This window comes from Pelodiscus sinensis, chromosome 9 (genome assembly GCF_052426305.1).
Source record: "Pelodiscus sinensis isolate ZL-2025 chromosome 9, ASM5242630v1, whole genome shotgun sequence".
Lineage (NCBI taxonomy): Eukaryota > Metazoa > Chordata > Testudines > Trionychidae > Pelodiscus > Pelodiscus sinensis.
The window spans coordinates 32,875,836-32,900,606 of record NC_143060.1 but is presented as its reverse complement, the minus strand read 5'-3'; the positions used below and the strand labels follow the sequence as shown (position 1 = coordinate 32,900,606).

Sequence of the window (24,771 nt, the reverse complement as noted above, 5' to 3'; positions counted from 1 at the left end):
GACCTTTAATCATTTCTGTTGCTCTTCTCTGGACTCTCCGCAATTTGTACACATCTTTCCTAATATGTAGCACCCAGAACTGGACACAGTACTCCAGTTGAGGCCTAATCAATTTGGAGTACAGCCTCTCCCCGAGTTGCAAACGGTCGAGTTACGACCATTCGCACTTACGAGCAAAGCTCCCATGGAGTGGTCATAAAGGCGGTCCCCGAGTTATGAACATGACCTGCGCTTACGAACAGAGTGGTCACATGTAACTCAATGGGATCCGAGTTATGAATAGATCGAGTTACGGCCAAGTGTTTGGTCCATAACTCGTTTGTAACTCGGAGAGAGGCTGTACAGCAGAAAAATTACTTTTTATGTCTTGCTTACAACACTCCTGCTAATACATCCCAAAATGTTTGCTTTTTTTGCAACAGCTTTACACTGTGGATTCATATTTAACTTTGTGTCCAGTATGACACCCAGATCCCTTTCCACAGTACTCCTTTTTAGGTAGTCATTTCCCATTTTATATGTCTGCAACTAACCGTTCCTTTCTAAATGGAGTACTTTGCATTTGTCCTTATTGAATTTCATCCTGTTTACTTTAGGTCATTTCTCCAGTTTGTCCAGATCATTTTGAATTTTAATCCTATCCTCCAAAGCAGTTACAATCTCTGCAAGCTTGGTATCATCTGTAAACTGTGTGAGTGTTCACTGTATGTCATTAACAGAATAACTGAAGGTATAGAACAGAACCAGACCTAGAACTGATCCCTGTGGAACCCCATTCATTATGTCCTTCCAGCATGCCTAGGGAATGGTTTTTGAACCAGTGCTGCACTCATCGTATAGTAGCTCTATACTACATCTACCGCTTCCCCCATATGCACAAGGCTTGTTACTCTGTCAAAGAAAGCTATCAGTTTGGTTTGACACAATTTGTTTTTGAAAAATGTATGCTGACTGTAACTTATCACATTATCTTCTAGATGTTTGCAAACTGATTCCTTAATTATTTGCCCCATTATCTTGCTAGGTTCAAAGGTTAAACTATTTCCAAGTGGTTCTCTTGGAGCAAACCCTGTGCTCCATTTAGGACTAAATCAAGAATAGCCTCTCCCCTTGTGGGTCCCAGAACCAGCTGCTCCAAGAAGCAGTCATTTAAAGTGTCAAGAAACTATCTCTGCATCCCACCCCGCTACACACTGAAGTTTCAGAAGCTGGATTGGGGCCTGTCTCGTCTGAGGTGGCTGATGGTGAGGAGCATCCCTTCCTGAGTTGCACACTGGTCCCAACAAAGGCCTACTTCATTATATTAAAAGAGCGCTTAGCTGTGAAACATGCCTCGGAGGCACTCCAATATTACCTTCTTGGCAATTAATTCACGCTGATCATGAGTTATGCACCTTTATAATAACTCCATGCCATGGAGGACATCAACTCGCAACTCATGTGGTGATATCTGTCTCTCCAGACCAGGGCCAGATTCAGAAAGGAGCTTTAAGAGCTGCAGCCTAGGGCCCTGGGATAAAGGGGCCCTGAAATAAGATCTCCAGCTTGCAAAAATGCAGATCTTTACGTAGGGCCCCCTTAGCCTTGGGCCCTGTGTTGCAGCCACTAAAGCCATTGCATTCTGGTCTTCACAGGTGGGGGAGGGGAGAAAACGTGACTCACTCACTCCTGTCCCTCCCTGGCCCTGCTGTGAGTGCTGGAAAGCTACATCCATGTGCTTTCCTCGCTTTCAGGCTCCGCTCCTGCAGATCCCATAGGCCAGGAGTTGCAGCTAACAAGAGCTGTAGGGGGCAATGCCCATAGATGAGTGCAGGTCAGTGTGCAAAGCCACCTGCCTCCACCTCTCCCTGAGGCATTTACCATCAAACAGGAGCTGCTCCAGGTAAGCATACTGCATCCCAACCTCCTGAACCCACTCCTGCATCCCAACTGTCCATACCCTGCACCCCCACCCCATTCTCTTGCTCTGAACTCACTCCTGCACCCATTCTCCCACCCAGAGCCTGCACCCCCACCCCCTTCCATGAGCCCTCTCCCACGCCCTAACTCCCACCCAAACCCTGCACTCCATCCCTACCTCTTCCCTTGCACCTCTAATCCAAACCCTTTGGATCCAGTGTGGAGCCTCCTTCTGCACCCCAAACACTTTATCTCCAGTGCCATCCCAGATCTTACAGAGCCTCACCTCTTTCCATACCCCACACCCTGCTACAACTGCAGTCCCCTCCTGTACTCTGGACTCCTTACTTTTTGCCTCACCTTCAGGGTCCCACAAAATCTAATAGACAGACCTGCAGAAGAGTTAGTCTAGTGCTGCTCCAGACCTTCTCATTTGTGTCCAGCATAGGACTAGGCGTGCTCACTGAAATTCAGACTTTTTCTCTCAGTAGAGGGGAGCTTGCAGGGGAGAGCAGTGCCCTAAGTAAGATCCTGGGTGGGATGAATAGGCAAATAGGCCCTACACCGGTAATGAGAAGGTTAATAAAAGCCTGTCCATCCAGCTGGTGCCACCTCACTATACCTGGGGCAAATTCAGGCCTGGGGAAGGAAAGATTGGAAATGTTGCCTGGAAAGAAGAGGGGACGTTTTTTGGGCAGAGTGACAGATGGAAAGAGGCTTGGAATCATGAGCAAAGAAAATACTTCCTGTTGTTTGATTCATGCTGTCTTCAGAGTAACAGGGCTTTATATATATTCTTTGTAAATAAACAGGAATTATCAAAAAATGCTTTACTCCCATCTTCAGTTTCTCCTAATGGAAACAATCTACAAGACCACAGGTACTGGCAATCCACTTGTGTGTCAAAAATAGGTAACAATACTTACAGAAGGGAGGCTCTGCATGTACATTATAGATGCTGGGGCATTTTGTGTTTTGTCTGGTATAAATTTACATCCAGCTTCATACAGTTTAGTCTGTTCATCATACTTGCATTCTCTTGTTGTGCACCCGTTTCCCTCACAGCTTTGGACTATGTATTTACCAGTGACACTAGCTGAACACCTAAAGGGAGATGAGATAGAAAAAGGCTTATCTAAAAAGCCACACACAGTCAACAAATAATAATCTGTTTATTATTTGAATCATGATAGGCCCAAAGACTTGGTCATTGTTGTGACTGTATTGTACTAGCCTAACAGTGCAAGTACCTCCATGTTTCCATCAATATGCCTTAATCCACACATGAGGGATGCTCTCCAGAGGAGAGCCGGTACTTCATTCTCCATGCCCACTCACTCACTGTCTGTGTGACAGTGTTTTAGGAAACTACAGCTAGTCACTAAGGAACTAGTTATTGTCCTCTGAATTGGGCTTGACTGAGGGCAAGTCTATATTATAGCATTACATGGATGCAGCTATACCAATGTAGTTGCACTGCTGTACCATGTCTGGTGAAGATGCACTAGGCTGAAGAGAAAGTGCTCTCCTCTTAGCACAGTTACTCCACCTTGGAGAGAAGTGGAAGGTGTGTGAGTAGAAGAGTATCTCCCACCGACACTGCACTGGTGTGGACAGTGGGGAATTGTATCACTCACCAGAAGGTGAACTTTTGACACCCCTGAGGAACAAGAGTTGCATTGACTTAGGCTGTATTGTAGACCTGACCTGAGAGGTGGGTGCTTAATGGCTTACTTAGGCAATTAGGCATGGGATTAGTATGCTACTGAGAGCAATGAACCCATCAGCTGGGAGCAGTTAAGAGGCAGTAAGGAAGTGTAAGGAGACAGCTGCTAGAAGATACAGAAGCTCACAATGACGAGATCTTCCCCTCTGCCACTCCAGACAGTGGATGAAGAAGGAAGTAGACGTACACTGGTATGTTGTTGCCCACAGCTGTATTGATCAACTGTTGGAGAAGACCTATAAATAACACACTATTGCTGATAAACTTGGAAAATGTCCAGTTTGTCTGGGTGGTTAAAAAGGGTAGAGCAGGGAACCCTGTCTTAGACTCCTTCAGTGGAGTATGCCAATTAGAATGCTAAGTGCAGGAGAATTTTGTTATGTTCATGCTTGTCCATTAGAAATTGGACTGAAAACACCAATTCATTTCACAAATAACAATTATGGACTGCCAGATGGTAATGAGTTTTGGGTACTACCAAACTTGTTACAGTTCAGACCAGTGACTGAGAGGTGAAAAGTTCTGTATCCCTTCCAACCCACTGAGATATCCAGTCTCACTCTGTTTTTTGTTTCTCATTGACAGAGTTGTACATTTTAAAAAATGTATATATACAGAATTTAGGGAACTATTATCATAATAGCATTTAAACCAGGCACTAGTGGGGTATGTACTGTGACCACATCCACTTTTAATATATAAAAAAACACCCCATGAACTAGTAAGACTGTTTTGGAACTTTCCAGGGTCACTCCCCAGAGGAACTTGAGAAAACATTCTTATTTATTACATGCTAAGTGCTATTTGATAAAGTCATGTCAAATAAAAATGTAGAGAACAGTAGCTCAAAACTGCAATTGCACCTACATTAAAAGCTCATTTAGAGTTAAAAATGTGATGGATTATAAAATAATAGTGGGTACAATTCAATGAGATTGATCTGTGGGTAGCAATACTGTTAGTTACGAATTACTGTATGATCTTTTTTAATTCTATGAATAACTTGACAAGACTGTTTACAGAAGGCTCAAAGTACAAATTGAACACAGAAGACCAGTACATGCCAATGTCACTGAGCTATTTAAATTTAATCAGCTAAAGACAAAATATAAAACACTGGTACCTTGTTGCTTCAACACTCGCTTTTTCAGAGTTTACAGACACGTAGAAAGGTGCATCATTATTATATTCATCAAACACCCCCCAACGAAGATGGGCCCATTCATGGACAAAAACTTTGGCTGTGGAAGAGCAGAGCATGTGTGAATTCTAAATACAACACTTTAAAATTAACTTTATATTTCAGTAGGTCATTTAAATAAATTTAGGTCCCATCTTGCAACGATCTGTGCTTGAATGGACCCGTGACCACCCCAGACTCACTGCAGGCCTTAAACCCAAGGAGATCACTGTGTTCAGATTAACCCTTCCAGAGTATAACAGACCTGGCTACAGATCTGACATCCCTATTCCCATAGGGTATGTCTATACTTGCACCCTAGTTCGAATTAGGGATGCAAATGTAGGTATTGAAAATAGTCAATGAAGGAGGGATTTAAATATCCCGTGCTTCATAAAATGATCTCGCCAGCGTTACTCCGATCAACAGCTGTTTTGAAAGTGAACATGCACGCAGGGTTAAATGTGTATAGGAGGGGTGTCATTATTAATGACAGCAGGTTACTCTACACAAAATTGGGGTTCCTATTGGGGCTTTTTTATTTCCTTATTTATGGCCTCAAGTGGGCAGTCGAAAAATGTGCTGATGACATCAAAATGGGAATATTGTTAATTCCATAGGAATGTACACTAATGAGAAAGGTAGTTGGGCCGATGTGACTTTCAGAAGTTCCAATAAGAACCCTCAAGTTCTCAGAGCGGGATCAGCTCATGATAGTTTGGTCTACTTTAGAAACCACAGGCACTGGTTTTTCCTGCATGTTACCCAGGTTACAGTAACTGCACTCTCAGAATAGCTTACTGCACTGTAATGTTAGGATATATGATACTTCCAAATTAAAGCAATGGTTTAAAAGGAAAAACAACCCTCTTTTACTAGAAAAATATTAGCCAAAATTTTGATAAGAGTCTGGTCATATTAGGTGAACCCATTTCTGAATGTCCAACTTCAGACCCATTAAGGGAGCCTGATATTTGCCAACCAAAAACTGAGGCACCCCAGCTGACTAGTTACTTTGTAAATCTTGGCCATTGTGTAGTTATAATAACAAAAGCAGAAAATTAAGGTCCAACACATGGTGCTACCTCGTGATCCATAGATTTTTTGCAAATTGTCATTTAACAGGAAGCTGGGAGTGAAATGAATGTATCGACCCTTTTCCCCACATCTTCCATATTGCAGTGTGTAGGGATCGTCTCCATACTTCAAGAAAGGATCAGCCACAATAACATCTGCCTAAAAATAAAACAGCCTTTGTTTAAAGAGCAGCAGGAAATGGAGAGTGACATGATTCTGTTGAATGTGCTCAGCCTGCAGCTTTTATTCAGGCATCACTCCCATTGATTGTTCTCCTGGGTAAGGACTGCAGGACTAGGCTGTAGAGGCCAATACAAATTGTAAAGTGAACAACTCATGCTTGTGCATTACTAAAGAAATTTAGGGCTTGTCTACACAGTGAGATAATGTGCACTACAGTGGTGGGAGCTGATTTCGAAAGTGTAGCATTACATTAACATACCCCGGAGAACATTTAGGATACTTCAGCACGGACTACAACAATGATGGAGAACCTAAGGCCTGTGGGGCTAGGATCAGTCCTGGATCTGGCCCTCGAGTCTTGGGGCTCCCCGCTCCAGCACTGGGGAGCCCACTCTGGTGCTCCATTCCCTCCACCATCCCTCCACGGAGCTGGATCACACAAAATCCACTAGTAGGGTTGCCAGATACTTTCACAAAAAATCCCGAACATGGCGGGGAAAAAATGTATTGAGGGGGGAAAAAAAAAAAAAACTTGTTGACCAAACAAAACAAAACAAAAAAAAAATCACTATGCCTTTAAATCCACACGCTCCAGTATTTTCTGTTGTTTTTTTTTAACCGAACAGGGGCCACAAATACCAGACTGTCCAGGCAAAAACCAGACACCTGGCAACCCTATCAACTAGCCTGGGCCTCCCCTGGGCTCTGGTATGCGAGGGGAATGTGGGGAGTGTCTTTCTCCTTCTCAGTCAAGAGCCACTCAGTGAGGGTTTGTTAGGGTTTTTTTGCTTCTCACTTTGTGTGTGGCCTCTGACTGATTTTTCTGTGGGTTAGTGGCCCGTAACCCAAAAAAGGTTCCCCACCCCAGTCTACAAGGACAAATTATTGAGCAACAGCTTAGTGTGTTTAGAAATCATACTTCCATAGTGCTTATTACTTGTGTAGACAAGACCCTATGTCTTGTATCTATTATCACAACAAATACTTTGTTTTATAAAGAGTGTTCTAAGTCTTACCTTATCATATGACTCTGTTTTTACACTTAAATACTCAAGTTTTGGCTGCCAATTCAGAGGAATTATAATTTTTACCACCTTAAAAAAAAATCTCTGTTTTGTAGCATTGAACAAGAAAGAAGAAGCTTCTTTGACCATGGCCTGATAAGGAAATAAAAAAAAATAGATTTATGAATTCAAAGTGGAACTGTAGATGCAATGAGTAGTTTAGCCTTGCCAGGAGACAAAGCATACATAAGGAAGCACTAAATATGAGAAGACACGCTGGTCAAATGCGTGGTGGAGCTGCAGCCGGACTGACTCGCACTTCACCTGGACCATGTGGGGGGTGGGAGTGCCCTGGGATCTGCACTGCCCAGGTCAGTCCTGCGCCCTACCGGCTGATACGCTTCTCCCTCTCACCTCCTCCTGGCCGGCCGGTTGGTTCTCCCCCACTTCTCCTCCTGATCTTCCACGGCCAGCCTCACTGCACCCGCCACCAGCCCTGCTTCTAGTGGCCAGTTCTCTCCTTCTCTCCCAATCTCCCCCAGCCAGCCCCGCTGTACTCAACCCCCGCCCCTGCCGCCAAGTCTACGTCCCGCAGGCCAGTTCCTCCTCCTGATCTTCCCCGCCAGCCCTGCTGCACCCCCCGCCAGCGCTGCTTCCGGTGGCCAGTTCTCCCCTCCTCCTCCTGAGCTCCCCTGGCCATCCCTGCTCCCGCTGGCCGCCGTCCCTTTCCCCCCGATATCCCCCGGCCAACCCCACTCCGCCCTCCCTCTTCCCCCCACCAACCAGCTTTGCTTCCCGTCGGCCGAACCCCCCCCCCAGCTCTGCTTCCAGGCCCGCCCCCTTCCTCCCGGCCAGCCCCGCTCCCCTCCCGGCTGGTCCCTTGCCCCTCCCCGCATGAAGTGTGTCTGGTATTTTTTTTTAAGACTACCTGGTAACCCTAGATTCAGGCCTGGCCCAGTCTTTTACATTGATCAGTAAAGTGTACGGTGATGCCTGACGAATACAATAAAATGATAAATAGTAAGCGATAACTTGTGGTTCCCTTTTGTTTCTCCTTGGGATTCCTCCTTTCTCTGCTCCACTTCTATAGGGTTGTACTTTTTTCCTGCCTCTGCAGTGGGCACTACCTTGTTACTTTTTTCCAGTTCCCCTGTTCATTGATCCTTCTCTACCTTTCCTGAATAGTTTGGGGTCACGAGTTAATGGCTAGACCTGCCTTAGTTTATTGTTCTCTTCACAGAAACAGACTGCTCCATGACCAAATCATGTGAACATGGAGCAAAGATCTACACTGGGGAATTGAGAAATTAAAGAATAATTACAAACAGAAATATGACTATATACACCAAAGATGTTTTAAGAGTGAATATCTGCTAAGACGGGAAAAGGAGAGATAAAAGTAAATGGCAAACATTTAATTAGTGGTCATTAAATATTCATGTTCTAGAGAGCCTCTAGTATAAAGTATTCATAATTTGGAAAGAAACAAAGGAGGATGTGATACATAGACTTAACCTGAGCCTAACCCATAATATTTGCATTAAACTTCAAGAAATCATTCTACTGATTTCATTAGCACCAGCACTCAACAAGAACAATTCAAGATAAGAACAAATTTAATAATAATGGAATTGATTTAGCTCCCATGAAAATTAAAAGAGAAAACTTCACATTGACATGAATGGCAGCTGGAACTGGTCTTTTAAAATTATTGCTGCTCTAGAGGTAGAACTAATCAAGAAGTCTGAACATCACTGAAGGACATGACAAATTTCTTACCTGTATGTTTCTAATGATATTGTGATCTTCTGGTAACTCGGGGTTAATTGCAAAAACAATGTCCTCATAGCCACCATTTTTCAGCTGTACCATGGAACCTCTTTCTATGGATAACAGAAATAAAAGAAGCAAGCTCTTAAGCAGCTTCATTGTCCCTTTCTGCACAATTTTGTTCTAAGCAGGGTGGCACAGCAGGACTATTTATACAATTGCTTATGTACACAAAAAAAGTCTGCACATTTTATGGTAAATCGATAACGTAAATTTAGATTATATAAGTGTGTTCAACCTCATGATGTGTCAGGTAGCACTCGGAAAAATCCTTACTACTGTAATCTAATTCTATTTCCTCATTGAACTGATGCATCGTGAAGTGATCCATGTTGTGTTGTCATGAATATACTGTAAATATTTTGTAAGGCATTTGAAGTGCAGTATCACAAAAAGTCAACTTGTAAAAACTGTAGTTAGGAATGTCTATGAAAAAACTGTTCAGTAAAAAGCTACGTGCTGCTGAATGGGACAAATACAGATAAAGTGACAAAGGCAGATGAATGCTAAGCTATGTATCAGAGGATCTATTAGCTTTCATTAGATGCTTTACAAAGCCTGCAGGGCTTGGGGCGCCCTCCTACCCACAGTGGGGTAAGCCGGCACTGGTGCTCCAGCCACAAGGAGGGGGGGCACTGAGCTTCAGTGCCCCCATGCATGGCTTGAGCACCAGCTCTCCACTGCTGGAGGTGGGGTGGGGCTCCAAGCCTCACGGGTTGGATCAAGGCAAGCCGCAGGCTGAACCCAGCTTGTGAGCTCTGCCTGATGGGGGAGGGAGCAGCTCTGTACTGAAACATCAGCCAAGGAAGTTCTGTTCCCTGCATTAGCTTGCAGGCTCCTATCACTCCCACTGGCCAGAAATCCCTACATAGTACCTTGGTTAGCTGGGGTGGCCCAGACCTGCTGTGACGCTAGAATCTTCTGGGCTGTGGCAACCCTATACCTGATGCAACTCTGCTGCAAGCCATACCTACCACAACTGAGGCACTCCAACTCATCTGTGGCTGGCGCCCCATGACCTGCCATAGCCAGGACGTCCCTACCTCCGCACATATTCAGCTGCAGCTGAGGTGGCCTTCCCACATTTCCAACTCAGCCCCAGCTCAAACCTGCAGACCCAACCCTGGAGATGCCATGACAGGGAGAGAAACCTCTTCAGACCAGCCCAGGTGCTGCTGCAAGGAGAGGGAGCTGGAGGGAGTCTTCTGTCCTCACAGTAGCCCCAGAGCACCTTCCTTCTCGCCAAAACCCTCAACCCAGCCTCACCCCATAGCCTGTCCCTGCAGCCAGAACAATCGCACCCCCCACTCCACAACCCTCTCCCCTAACCCTGAGCCCCCATCACCAGCCCAGCCCCAAAGCATGCATACAATCCAGAGCTCTCACATCTTTGCACCCTGGCCCTCTGCCCGAGGCTTGAGCCCCCTCCCACACTCAGAACTCTTGGCTCAACTCCTGCCACAAGGATTTTGTTGTCTGTACCAACATGAAGGTGATGTGTTGCATAACACCTCCATATTGGTGCACATAAAATTAATTCTGCACAAGAAAGAGAAAAATTAGAGAGGACACTGGACCTTCTGTCTGCATCCCATAATAGAGGTAAGGTGACAAAAGAATGGAGGGAAGGAGAGATTAGGACAGAGGATTGACCAGAGAGGGCACTGAGAAAGCCAGGGACATACAGAAAAACTTTTCTGGAGTTCATACAGAAGTAGACAGAGGCCTGGTGTACACTAGCAGTTTAGACTGAATTTAGCTGCACAAGGTCGAATTTTTAAACAATGCATTCACATTACCAAGCCTGTCTCCTCAACCTTCAGGGCTATTCAAGTCGATGTCAGGTACTCCTGATTTCAATGCTATTTCCGACCTTGCCTGATCAAGTTTATGGTTGTGTAGACACAGCACTGGGCTCTGACCACTCTGGCCAGAACTTGTGCCTCTTTTGCTCTCCACGTGAACAGAAAAAGCCTTGTGAAAGTTTGAATTTCATTTCCCATGTAGTCAGTGTTGTGAGCATTCCTCAGAGCAGGCAGCATACCTGGACACAACTTACAATACTTCCATGACTTCCAATTCTTCAAGTCCCATGAGCTCCAGTTCCCAGGGGTTCAGAAGAGCACACTCCTCTCTTTGTCTACTCGGCCTCTGTAAAGGAGATCATGGGCCTTATCGAAGCATGGGGAGAGGAATCCATTGTCTCCAAGCCAGCAAAAGAAATGCCGATATCTATGTGAAGATCTCAAAGGCAATGCAGGCAAAAGGATATTCCAGGGACGCCCAGCAGCGAAGAGTTAAAATCAAGAAACTGAAGCACAAAACAAAGGAGGCAAACGGACAGTCTGATGCATCACTGCAAACATGCCAGTTCTACAAGCAGTTGGATGCTATTCTGGGATGGACCCAACCAGCATCCCAAGCCTGACCATGAACTCGGCCCAAGACACTCCTGGGAAGCGCATGGAGGACAGAGTGGTGGTGAAAGGGGAAGAGGAGGAGGAGAGGGACAAGGAGAATGGCCAGACACCAATGGACAAAAGCCAAGAACTTTTTATCACGTTGGAGCCAATTCCTTCATCCTAGGATGTCTACCAGCTGAGCACAGATTTCAGTTACAGAACTTCTGGTGTGTTCACAATTTTGAGATAATTTTCATTGTGTTTAATGGAGCCTGTCTCTTTAAATGAGGCACACAAAAGCCTCAACCTTTCTGCAAATGTTCACTGGAGCCCACCTCCTTCTCTGGAAGCCAGCAGCCAGTTTCCATGACTGTGTTTGCACCAGGAAAAGAAAGAAGCTTAGCAAAATTAGCCCTACCCCCAGCCCCTGGGTGGAGTAAGGTTGAGCTAGGAGCAGGAAGGAAAAGCTGAAAGAGGCACTGATTAACCAAGTCATGGTGCCCCACCCCAAAGCTGGGGATGACAACGACTTGGGAGAAATAGCTGGTCACTATATTTTGGTAGGGGACGCTGAGCAGTCCCCTGACAGCAGTCTGGGAACAAGGATGAAAAAGCTCCCTCAGGCCTTCATGTTTCTCTCCTTCCCAAGTTTCTTCTCACTTTTGACTCCCTTCCTACTTCTTCTCTAAACTGCTCCTATTTTCCCTCCTACCTATTTCCCTCTCCTTCTTTAGTTACCCAGAATCCCTTTTTTCTCTTCCTCCTCACTCATCCAACCTGCAGGTACAGTAAAAGTTGGGGAATTCTTCAAGTCTTCCTGCCCTATATTCTAGGCTTGGATTTCCAGCTTTCAAGGGTTAATCAGCCTTCTCTTGACCTGTAATTCCAGGGAGAACAGATCTTTAGGGCCTCATAGTTGCCCCATGCCCTATATGATCCTGAGTTTCTTTCTCCCCATTCCAGCTGAGCTCTTTTATTTCAGACTCTTCTGCCCTTGTCCATTTAACCCTGTTCCCCTCATTTCTCCAGCTGTTTCTTTTCCTTCCCATCACCTTCTTTCAGGTTCCTTTCCCATCCCTGCTCCTCCTCTTCCCACCTGCACTGGCCCCAAAGTGTTCAAAGCTTCAAACCAAAGAAAACTCTTTTAGACCCATATTCTTTAAGGTCAAAAGGGACTATCATGATCATCTAGTCTGACTTCCACACTGCAGGCCACAGAACCTCGCCTACCCATTTCTGTAATGGACCCATAACCTCTGGCTGAGTTACCAAAGTCCTCAAATTACGATTTTAAAACTTCAAGTTACAGAGAATCCACCATTTACAATCATTTAGATCTGCAAGTGACCTGTGCCCCATGCTGCAGAGGAAGGAAACCCCAACTCCCAGATCTCTGCCCATGTGATCTAGGGGAAATTCCTTTGCAAGCCAAATTATGGCGATCAGTTAGACCAGGGCAATGGTCACCAACCTTTTGGGGCTGCCGGGCGCCCAAGGGTGGCACCGCACATGCACCGCGTGCCCAGGGCAGGGGCTGTACCCAGGGTGCAAGAATGGCTTGGGCTGGCCCTGGTCACTGAGAGGGCACACATAAATGCCCCGGCAGGCACCATGGCGCCCATGGGCACCGCGCTGGGAACCCCTGGACTAGGGAGTGATGGATTCTGCCTAAAAATGGAGCGTGGGGGATGAGACCCCCATCCCATTCACGACCCCATCACTCCTCTTTTCTCAAGGCCCCACTCCCTGGTGAAGCCGGAGCCATGGTAAATGAGCCCAAGAACAAGTCCTGGTTCCTGTCTCCACCCCTTTGGCCACTCACGCAGAGCAGGTGGACGATCTGCATGGCTCTTACCCTGACCTGATTTCAGCTTTCAGCCTGACAGTGGGGCTTTGGGGGGAGGGCAAAGAGTCACAGGTGGGACATAGTAAGAGCTGACCAGGCATCTGTGGGAAGCTGTGGATTCTCCACCTGCCCAGGATGGGGCGGACCTAGGGACATGAGGGAAAGAATTCTCTGTAGTAACTCACAGCACTCCCATCCGCAAAGATAGTCACTGCTAGCAGCCGCAGATTTGCTACATGCCATTGTAGGCAGTCCCATCATACCATCCCCTCCATAAACTTATCAAGCTCAGTTTTGAACACAATTATGTTTTTTGTCCCCTCAGTTTCCCTTGGAAGACAGTTCCAAAATTTCACTCCTCTGATGGTCAGACACCTTTGTCTAAGTGGGCCACAGGCTCACTTTGAGAAATGGTCTAATTCCAAATCTAAATGTAGACAATTTAGACCAGGAATGGGGAAACTTATTTGGGTCGGGGGCTGCTGACCCACAGAAAAGTCAGTCGGGGGCTACACACAAGTAAGAACTCCTTCCCCCCTCACACACATACAAAACAACAGGCAAGCTGGGGGCCGCATTTGGCCCCTAGACCTGGTGTTCCCCACCCTTGATTTAGACCTATTTGATCCTGTGTCCAGATTGGTGCTTAACTTAAATAAGTCCTCTCACTTCCTGCTATTTATCTCTCTGATACACTTATAAAGAACAATCATATATCTGGTTAAGTGTATGCAGAAGCAGTTCAGACAAGGCTTGTCTGCAAAGAAGTAATCTACTCCTACCTCAAGACAATAAGGAACAAAATGTAAAAACACTGTGGGACAAAAGAATCTGCAACTTCTGATTCACATGATGCATCAGTTCTGCATCTGCAACGCCCAACTCTGAAGCTGTGTCTTCACTAACAAAACAAAAAAAAAGCAGGTGGGGTATGTTTTACAATACTGAAAAAACATGCTGGAGGCAAAGCTATTTAGTTTCAACACCTGGTAAAAGTAATTCAACATGAATTACTTTACACATAAGTGGGTAAACATTAGGTTCTGGCGGAGAAGAATTCTCCCACATTTGCTATCTCCCCGTAAAAAACCTCATACTTTTTAAAAAAAGAGGTGCAGCAGAAACAAAACCACATTAGTGACACAGCAACATACACCATCCCTGGGAGCCAATGACTCTCAAATGACTAACAACAACAGAGGGGAAGGGAGAAGGAAGCAGGAGCCATTGCTTAAAAGATGGTTTCCCCCCCCCAGCACTATCTGCACAGAAAGGCAGAGGCACAGAGGGGAAACAGCACAAGCAGGGAAGCAGTTCCTGCTTGCCCCAGGTTCCCCACTGGTCTTCTGCCTTTAAATTATGTTTTTTTTCCAAATATGCATTACTTTACATTTATCAACATTAAATTTCATAAGTAATTCCTGGGACTCACAAAAAAAAATCATGCATTTTGCCTTGGAATGCACCATGCAATAGGTATTTTAAAATAAATTCCCCACATTACCTCCATTTAAATTTTCATTCTCAACCAACACTTCAAAAAACTCACATGCTACACTATCAGATATTCTGAACACATTTTTCATTACCTGGGAATACCTATTTCCAGCAAAGCACAAGTAACCAAAGTTTGTTAGCCAAATGGTATGTCTTCCTCCTGATCGTTTACAAGAAAAAGAATAGTGTCAGGGACTCTAGCCCAGACGGCTCGGTTCGTTGTCTGACTGCAAAGAGACAGGCAACACCAGCAAAGTCCAATCACAAGCTCTTTATTGAAGAGTGAACACAGCAATAGAGAGCGGCCCGTCTCCAAAGAGAACCAGCCCCGATTTTAGTAACAGGTTGGCTTATAAAGACAGTTCCATCGCATCATAAGCTCTTCACCCAAGCCACTTACCCCTCTTTCTAAAACTTTTAATATCTATTCATATCTTGGCCAACCATTCATTGTGGCCAGAAGCGCTTCATGATGCATCAGCAACTTTCGTATCAATCACAAAAGGCAGGTACCAGGAACAAGGAGACAAAGGAGTCGGGCACAAACAAAGGGCAAAAATAGGGAGGTAAGATTAGCGAAGGGGAACAGAAACAGGGAGTTACTGACCAGTTCCCAAAGCAAGCCATAGTAGGTACAAATATGTAATTTATCACTTATTTTACTTTTATAACCTAAACCAGCCTCTGTTTGAACCACATTCCTGGTTCTGGTCAAGAATACTCAGAGGCCTATGAATTTAGCCTTTGTTAACTTTCCTTAGCATAATGTTGACCGGGCCTTGTTTTTCTGGGCCCAACAATAGTTTCCTCATTCCCATTGTCAAAGTTAGACTCAGGACTCACAATTTCATTGACAACTCTATTTTATTAGCAAAGCGCTTTGCTAATACAACCAGAAAAGTGAGACCCCCTCCCAAACCCAAGCCACCTTATTTATACAGATAAAAGGATTGAAAAAAGGGCGTAAACTGACAAGGTTACCTGGGGTCAGTCAAGTATCTCATTTCCTTATTAACTCTTACCAATCTCCTGTTAATGTCTCACTATCACCCTTAAGGGGAACCAATGTCCTCTGCCTTAACATCCTCCTTTCTGCTTACATACAAACAACTTTACCTTAACATCTCTCTTCCTGCTAAAGAAACAAACATTTATTTAATTCATTCTAATTTTACAATATAATTCAGTCTACTTTCACAAAAGCTTGTTAATCAAATGGCATGCCTTCCTCCTGATCGTTTACAAGAAAAAGAATAGTTTCCTCATTCCCATAAACTTCCTTTCGGTAAGTACATATTCACCTGCCAAATGGCTGTACCTCGAAAATTTAAAGGGAACTCCTATTAATTGTTAGTAACATATCCTGAATAGTAGATGATGACTAGATGTAAACTACAAACCAAATAAAACCCTAGATACAGCCTATTCTTGAAGGCCTTGCACAGCAGCAAACAACGTACTCATTCCCCTGAATATACACCATTAAATTGCTGCAGAAGCTAACAAGCCAAACATACATATGATTCAGTAGCAAATGGAGTCTCATAAACTGCATATAACATATCACAAGTCAAGAACACCATTCACATTAAAATGTTTACTTTTCCTAGTCACTCCTTGCATATCACCTATGCTTTCAGAAATTGTTCAAATTGATTCAACCGCCATGCGTTCCAGAACCAAGAAACTCAATGTTATATTTGAAGCAACACTGAAGAACATTTGAAGGGGTTGAGGACAGGGAATAATGAAAGAAAGGTCCAGAGGAGAAACTGAAAACAGAAAACACTGAGGTCTCAATCCTGCAAAGTGATTCTCAAGCACTGGCTCTTATTCCCACATGGAGTCACAGTGACATAAACTGGATTCTGATTGGGGTCTTAGCTCTGAAGAGGACAGCAATATGTAAATTAAATAAGTGGTAATGTAACTGGGGTTAGACTCATCATAGCTGTAAATGCTAGCTAATTATACAAAAATGTATAAATCATCTTCCAATTTACAGAAATGTCATAATCAGTAAAATCAAGAAGTGATCTTTTTGGGGTTGGAGGCTGCTGACCCACAGAAAAATCAGTCAGGGGTCACACGATTCTGTGTGCTGAATTTCGATTAATTGGCTAATCAAGTAGTCAATGGAATTTCCATCTCCCTTTGAAATGTACAGGAGACTTGGCAGCTCTTCTACACTTCAAAGGGAGAAAGGCAGCAGGAACCCAGGCCAGCTGGCCTGGGCTTCAGTCTGTGCCTTTTCCTTTGAAATGTACAAGAGTCACAGGCGGCTCTGTACATTTCAGAGGCAGAGGAGCAGCATTTGGGACCAGTGTGAGCTGGACTATTTCAATATCTGCTCCTACTGTTTCCCCACTGCCCTCTACTTCCCCTGCTGAGACGGGGGGGGGGGGGGGGGGAGAGAAACCCCCACACTGTGCCAACGCATCTTTTTAGCAAGCTAGCCAGTAGCCCTGCTCAATCCTGGCTCACACTGGGTCTGGGACCTACCCCCACTATGGATCTGCATTTAAAGTGTAATACGAACCAGGCAGGCAGGCAGTCCAGCTCATGCCAGGTCTGAGAGCTCAGCCCCTTGCCATATAAGAGACAGCAGCATGGGATGACACAGGCAGCTGGTCTGCAAGGGGAGCTGTTTTTTTAAACTGGCTCCCCTCGTGGACCAGCTCTCGCTGGCACCCCACACTGCTGCCTCTAATACAGTCAAGTAACAGATAAGAATTCATGAGATTAAGTGCAAATTCAATTAACCAATATTTAGTATTCCTAGTATATAAGTCACATGAGGGGGGTTCCTAGAGGACAGACGTGTATGATGGGCGGGTAGGGGGCCCTAATCTGCAAAAAAGCGTGATGGGCGAGTGGGGGGAACCTAGTCTGCAGATGTACTGACAGGCAGGCAATGCGGGGGACAGGTGCAAGTGATGAGACTGGGGCAGTGTTGACAGGCAGGCAGGGGCCTGCTGGGGAGATGCTGCACAAATAGGGGTGCCAGACAGCCAGGTAGTTACGCCGTCTGTCCTGTAAAAAAAATTCAGAAAATACCCAACAGCTAAAAATGGGCTGGAGAGAGGGGAGAGCAGGAAGTAAAGGGCTCCTCCTCTCCCTTTTCTCAAGATCTTTTCCTGCGCTTTTTTTTTTATCCTTTTCTCACCAGCTATTCCTGTGGCTCGACAGATTTTTTCCCCCCCAGGGCTGTCAGGTATTTTTTGTGAAACCCGCTGGCAACCCGAGGCACAAATCCAAAGCAGGCTCCCAACACTCAGCTGGGCTCCCGCGCGGGGTGCCACGTGCTCACCAATGGCCCCTGCCGCGCGCGGCGAACACCTCAAGGCAGCGGTAGGGAGGCGCCTCTGCGGCCCCGAAACGGACCCCTCGGGCCGGGCAGACCCCTGCTCCGGCGGAGGGTCGGGGGGGGGTGTCAAGACGCTGCTCTCCGGGTCCCCAGCAGCGAGCAGGCCCAGCCGAGCGGCTCCCCGCGGGCGGAGCTGTAGCGCCCGCCGACCGCAGCGCTCGGCCCCCGGGGCAGCGCGCTCCGCCCCCGCGTGCTGGGCGCGGGCAGGCCGCCGCGCGGCGGATACAGGTTGCTAAGGCAGCGGCCGCGCTTCTCGCCGGGCAGGAGCGGGACGGCGATGGAGGGAGGCTGGGTAACGTCTCCGGGGAATCCGACGGGGCCGGCAGCCCCAGCTCTGCTGGCGGGAAGGGCCAGGCCCGCGGCGCCGGGGCAGCGCGGAGGGAGGTGCCAGAGCCCGGCGCGGGGGTCGCCTGCGCTGCCGGCTCCTTTCCCATCCCTCATACGGCGTCGGCTGCTTTGTCCCGGGTGGAGGGTCCTGAGGCCAGGCTTTGCCCTGGGGACTCTCCCTGCCTGCCTCCCTTTTGTGGGAGGTTATTAACTTTCGTGCAATGGATGTGGGAGTGGCCGTGGCCAAAGAAATAGACACTGCTAAATAGATATCCTGGTACATTCATTAAGTAGGAACTGTGGCCAGTCATTTTGCTTCTAGTCAGTTGCAGGCCTGTCAAATTCATGGTCATGGAAAATGACTCACAGACCATGATATCTGGTCTCCTCTTGTGAAATCTGGTCTTTCGTGTATTTCTTTCCTATATAGTACAGATTTCAGTGGGGGAGACCAGCATTTGTCATCTGTGGGGGAAATAACCCAAAAGGGAGTTGTGGGGCATCATAAGGTTATTTTAGAGGAGTTGCACTATTGCCACCCTTCTGTGTTGCCTTCAGAGCAGGTTGTCTGGGGAGCGGTGTCAGCTGGGTGCCCATCTCTGAAGGTGGTGCCCTGCCAGCAGCAGCGCAGAAAGAGGGGTGGCAATACTATACTATGCCACTCTTACTTCTGTGTTGCTGCCTGTGTTGCTGCCCTCAAAGCTAAGCTCCCAGCGCTGCTCTCAAGATGCCCAGATCTCAAGGCACAGCTACCACCTGCAGCAGCGCAGAAGTACCACTATCCTCCACTACTACTTTTTGTATCAGAACCCCTACAGCTACAATACTGTGAAATTTCAGATTTCATAAATCATGACATTTATGATTTTTAAAATCCTGTAATCATGATATTGACAGAGGGGACCATGTATTTGTTAGGCCCCATTCTTCCTCTGGGTCTGAGTTTTTGTTCATCTTGCTTTTTTGTCGGATTTTACATTTCATTGAACTGAACTATCAGTGATCCTTTAATTTCTGTCTCTCTCATTGCTAGTTTTATTTTCTATTATTTTTTGTTATGATGATGGAAATACAGATAGATGTTTTTACATCAACTTTTAATCTTTTTTCAGAATCAAGACAGGATGTCATCATCTGTGCATGTGCAGAATAACAATATTCTTCTGTCATAGTTGTATGTTCAACAAAAGCTGTCTTTTCCTGATGTTGCTGAGGTAAGTCAGTTCGTACTAATTGGATATAAAAATGGGAGTATCAGGTAGGAGAGTTTCCTATAAAAGAGAGTTATTTATGTTATTTTAAACTGACTAGACCCTAGCTTCAAATCAGACTGTAGACAGTAGGAAGAAGGGCTGCATTTGGGGTTTGATTTTTTTCAAAAGGTAAGAAGAAGTAATCCTGTGCCCAATTCCCCTTGAAAATCAGTGGGACCCTAGGCATTTTTGAAGAGTACTCTTTTTGTTTAGTAATGAACTCCAACTAATAAAGGACATATATAGGATAATTCATGAATGGAAGTTGCTTAATCACATCTCAAGCCACTGGGAAATAAATTCAGAGCAATTTATGAACATATATAAATGCACCACGACATGTTTATTAAAAGCAGCTACCGTATTTTCTTAAAAGGGGATTTGTGCAAGTTTGGCATAGGTAGAAGGGATCCCATATGCTAATTAAAGACTGCCTCTAAAAATTACCTATAGAAAAATTTGATTAATTCTAGTTTGTGCGTTTCTAGCTATGAACTTGGATACGTTAATACTAACCATTCCAAGATGCTGCTTAGAAAGGATTGAACTAATTTCAGTCACATTTATGTGCTTAGTTGTGCAATGTGTGAATATAGCTAAAATATTCTTATAGTGTATTAAGAACGTGTAAAAATTCAACATACTGGAATTTGATGCATTAAGCTCTATATATTTTATAGGAGTTACTTAAAAGGTTTATAAACAAGGTTTATATACAAGTAAATTTGCAAGTATTAAATTTATAGGTCCAATGGAGGAATTCACTCTTACAGAAATTGGGGCAACTATAAATTAATATTTAGTTAGCAGATTTTATTAAATGCTTTTTTTATTTTAATTTTGTTATTGCTTTGCTATACAAATATATAATTGTATAGAAAAAATTTATTCCTCCTGTATCTAAGTATCCTTCATAACCTGTACCATCAGTCAAAGAAGCAATGAGTTTACCATTGTTATTATTGTTCATTATTTATTTTAACATTTCTGACTGGAATTATCATAGATTCATTGAGTGTAAGGCCAGAAGGGACCATTTTGGACACCTTATGTGACATCATGCATTACACAGGCTGGAGGACTTCCCAGAATTAATTTGCTGTTTGAAGTAGAGCAGATTTTTTAGAAAAACAGCCCATATCATACAGATTAAAATATTAGCTATGATGGAGAACATAAGAACATAAGAATGGCCTGCCCAGGGCCGCAAGAGATGGGCGCCCGCCTGGTCTAGTGCGGAGATCATAGACCTCATTGAGGTTTGGGGGGAGGCCTCCAAAATCCACGATCTCCGCACTAGGCACAGGAAAGCGTCCGTTTAGGGCAGGATAGCTGCCAGCCTGGCCACCAAAGACCACATGCGAACCCAGGAGCAAGTTTGCATGAAAATCAAGTTGGTCCAGTGAGACCCCCGACTCTGAGCCCTGAGCTTAGAACATAAGAACCTAAGAATGGCTGTACTGGGTCAGACCAAAGGTCCATCTAGCCCAGTAGCCTGTCTGCCGACAGCAACCACCACCAGGTATCCCAGAGGGGATGGACCAAAGACAATGACCAAGCGATTTGTCTCGTGCCATCCATCTCCAGCCTTCCACAAACAGAGGCCAGGGACACCATTCCTACCCCCCCCCCCCCCCCCCCCGGCTAAAAGCACTCCATGGACCCAACCTCCATGAATTTATCTAACTTCTCTTTAATCTCTATTATAGTTCAAGCCTTCACAGCCTCCTGTGGCAAGGAGTTCCACAGGTTGACTATGCGCTGTGTGAAGAAGAGCTTTATTTTATTAGTTTTAAGCCTGCTACCCATTCACTTCATTTGGTGTCCTCTAGTCTTTCTATTATGGGAACTAATAAATAACTTTTCTTTATTCACCCTCTCCATACCACTCATGATTTTATATACCTCTATCATATCCCCCCTCAGTCTCCTCTTTTCTAAATTGAAAAGTCCCAGTCGCTTTTCCTCTCTTCATATGGGACCCATTTCAAACCCCTAATCATTTTAATTGACCTTTTCTGAACCCTTTCCAAGGCCAAAATATCTTTTTTGAGGTGAGAAGACCACATCTGTACGCAGTATTCAAGATGTGGGCCTACCATAGTTTTATACAGGGGCAGTAAGATATTCTGTGTCTTATTTTCTATCCCTTTCTTAATAATTCCTAACATCCTATTTTCCACACAGTGTGCAGCGACGGTCAAAAAGGCAGTTTTCAGAGAGCTATCCACGATAACTCCAAGATCTCTTTCCTGATTTGTCGTAGCCAAATTAGCCCCCATCATACTGTACGCATAGTTGGGGTTATTTTTTCCAACGTGCATTACTTTACACTTACCACATTAAATTTCATTTGCCATTTTGTTGCCCAGTCACTCAGTTTGGTGAGATCTTTTTGAAGTTCTTCACCATCAGCTTCTGTCTTGACTATCTTAAACAGTTTAGTATCATCCGCAAACTTTACCACCTTACTGCTTACCCCTTTCTCCAGATCATTTATGAATAAGTTGAACAGGATTGGTCCCAGGACTGACCCTTGGAGGACACCACTAGTTACCTCTCTCCTTTCTAAAAATTTACCATTTATTCCTACCCTTTGTTTCCTGTCTTTTAACCAGGTCTCAGTCCATGAAAGGACCTTTTAAACGTCCGCTAGTGCGGACTCCGTGCCGCTAGTCCGAACTACCATTACTCCTCGTTTCGGAACTACCTAGTCCGCGCGGCACAGAGTCCGCACTAGCGGACATTTAAAAATGGCGGCGCCCGGCCTTTTGCAAATGAAGCCCAGGAAATTCAAATTCCGGGCTTCATTTGCAACTCCGGTTGCCTACATTACCACCCTAGTTTGAACTAGGGTGGTAGTGTAGACATACTCTAGGAGAATAGTCTGTAGAGACAGAGATTATTGGGGAGAAAATTTGTACCATCTTTTAATTCCATTCTGTTTCCCAGATTAAAAGGGAAGATGGAAATTTGAATTAATCTTCAGAACTAACTCTGGTTCCATATTCTGGTTTATTCTCTTGTGATAGAGAATCTTTTTATTCAATTTTGGTTGTTATAGGTAGAAAATATATCTTGAAATAGACTAAAAACGTTTTCTAAGTTTTCAGCATACATGGAGGAGGACCCTAGAAAGCAGAACTGGAGTTCGTGTATGAAAGTTATGGATAAACATCAGACTGAACTGAACAAACTGTCACCCCAACTTAAAAGCAGATCACAGAAAAACTTCCTACAACAAAACCTGTGTGAAAGTGAAATGAGACGGTATGCTTCGGACAGGGAAAATACAATTACAGAATTTCATGAGACTAACAGTCTTCCTGTTCTTACCGCATTTATTTGTGCTTCTTTAGCTGTTCAATTCCCTGCAGTGTGTTATAAATATAAATATCTTTGGTGGGAGCAATACATGCCTGGACAGAGGATTTGCTGAAGGCTTTGTCTTTAGATAGCATAGGCCAGGGCGGGCAATAATTTTTGATGCGGGGTTACTCCTAAAATTTGGTAAGTGGTCAAGGGCCACATTTTTCCATAATATTAATGTAGGAGGTGCGGGATCTAGGATGGAGGTTGGGTGCAGAAGCAAGCTTTGGGATAAGGGATTGGGATGAAGGAGAAGGTGTGGAATCTGAGAGGGAGTTTGGGTAAAGAAGGGAGTTGTAACCTGAAGAAGGAGAATGGTGTGCAGGAGGGAGCACAGGGGTTAGGGTTGTGACATTGGGTGGGAGGGGGTTGTGACCAGAACAAGGGATTGGGGTACAAGTTCTAGGGGAATGTGGGAAGGGGAGGAGGTAGAGGGTTTGGGTTATGTAGGCTAAGGGGACAAGAGGGGCAGAAGGTCTGGGGGAGGGAGGAGCTGGGAGGCCTGGGCTCATTGGTTCATGTGAATGACTACATGTAGCTCCACCCTGCACTGCTGCCTCTGATACAGAGGCAGCAGTGTGAGTTATGGGCAGGCAGGAGTTGGTATTTGCAGAGAGCCAGCTTAAACGCCGTCTCCCTGTGTACCGGCTCCTGGGGTGCTGCTTCCCCTCCCCCGTGTGTAACCACTGAAATTTTCATTGGTTGTATGTTTACTTGAATATACGCATTTTAACATCCCTAGGCAGGCTCCCTGCCTTGCTTGCCCCATACTGTCCTGTTTGCCTTTGAATAGCTGCAAGCCCAATGGGAGGTGGGGAGAAGGGTACTTCATGTGCTATCTGTTCTTCAAACAGATGGCTCCCATTGGCTGGAAACTGGCCAATGGGAGCTGTAATATTTTTCTGGCATGGGGCAGCGTACAAAGCCTCTTCCCCTCTCACTTTCCGAGGCTCGCAGACAAACAGGGTCATACAGCCAGCTGCTTTGAGTGTGTGTGGGAGCGGGGCAGGCAGGAAACCTACCTGAGGCTATCACTGTGCCAGTGGGCTCTATGGATCGTATTTTGCCCAGCCCTGGCATTGTGGCTTCTGTAGGTCATCTGAACAGAGATTAAGTTCACCCTGTAATAAGGAATTTTTTGAAAGTTCCATCCTGTTTGTGTTTTAACCCCAACATTGCTGTATTGTGCTAGTTCATGAGATCATGCAAGTGAAATTGGTTAGACTGTTTTCATTCCCCTTGGTTGAGTGAAATCCAAAAAGCAAACAGCTTAACAGATAAAAAATACATTTGATTTTCAACCGTTCATTTATATTCTGAACACAGTGCAGGTCATCTAAGGCATTATTAGTAATACTTAAATTTTGCTGTAAAGGTTTTTTTCTTTACATAAGGTAAATCCTAAAATTCTTACTTCCTCTGGCTTTAGATGACAGAATGAAGCAGGAAGAAAGTATTTCCATAATTATTCAATGCATATAATTTCTTATATGCAGATGAAAACGAATTAGTTAGCCTTCATATTAAGTGAACACTTTAGACCAAGATCTGAGGTTTTTACTCAGACAAAACTCTTGTTGATGTCTAGAATATTAAGTCAAGTTTCATAGTACAGATTGAACCTCTTTAAACTGGGACTCTCTGGTCCAGAGACACCATAGATTTTCCAAGACCAGAAAGTCCCACGGCAGCAAAATCCCTCATCTGGGACCAGTCAGGTCCTAACAGTGCTGCATAAGGGAGGTCCAACCTATATAGATTTGAGAAAATTCTGCCTTTGGTTAATAAGTATGCGTGAAGTGGGAAAGTTT

The 24,771-nt window shown here is 45.0% G+C and overlaps 2 protein-coding genes across 13 annotated transcripts in view; one reads left to right on the top strand and one right to left on the bottom strand.

Moving 5' to 3' along the window:
* Window positions 1-17,926, bottom strand: part of LOC102446349 (calcium-activated chloride channel regulator 1-like) — a 40,556-nt gene extending 22,630 nt beyond the window's left edge. The window contains exons 1-6 of the mRNA XM_089780491.1: window positions 17,811-17,926; window positions 8,849-8,952; window positions 7,082-7,222; window positions 5,891-6,041; window positions 4,749-4,866; window positions 2,826-3,003 (exon numbers count right to left, since the gene is read on the bottom strand). Of these exons, the coding sequence (XP_089636617.1) occupies window positions 2,826-3,003; window positions 4,749-4,866; window positions 5,891-6,041; window positions 7,082-7,222; window positions 8,849-8,941 (681 nt within the window). The 5' untranslated portion in view covers window positions 8,942-8,952; window positions 17,811-17,926. The remainder of the gene's footprint in view (window positions 1-2,825; window positions 3,004-4,748; window positions 4,867-5,890; window positions 6,042-7,081; window positions 7,223-8,848; window positions 8,953-17,810) is intronic.
* The window catches only part of ODF2L (outer dense fiber of sperm tails 2 like), a 54,372-nt gene continuing 47,485 nt past the window's right edge, over window positions 17,885-24,771 (top strand). For 2 of the 12 annotated variants that reach the window (XM_075936405.2, XM_075936403.2), the window contains exons 1-3: window positions 18,105-18,303; window positions 19,451-19,552; window positions 22,698-22,861. In XM_075936405.2, coding sequence (XP_075792520.2) covers window positions 22,710-22,861 — 152 coding nt within the window. In that variant the 5' untranslated portion in view covers window positions 18,105-18,303; window positions 19,451-19,552; window positions 22,698-22,709. Of the gene's footprint in view, window positions 17,996-18,099; window positions 18,304-18,341; window positions 18,616-19,450; window positions 19,553-22,697; window positions 22,862-24,771 lie in introns of those variants that run through there. The other 10 variants (XM_075936398.2, XM_075936392.2, XM_089780492.1 and 7 more) reach the window with 10 other exon arrangements.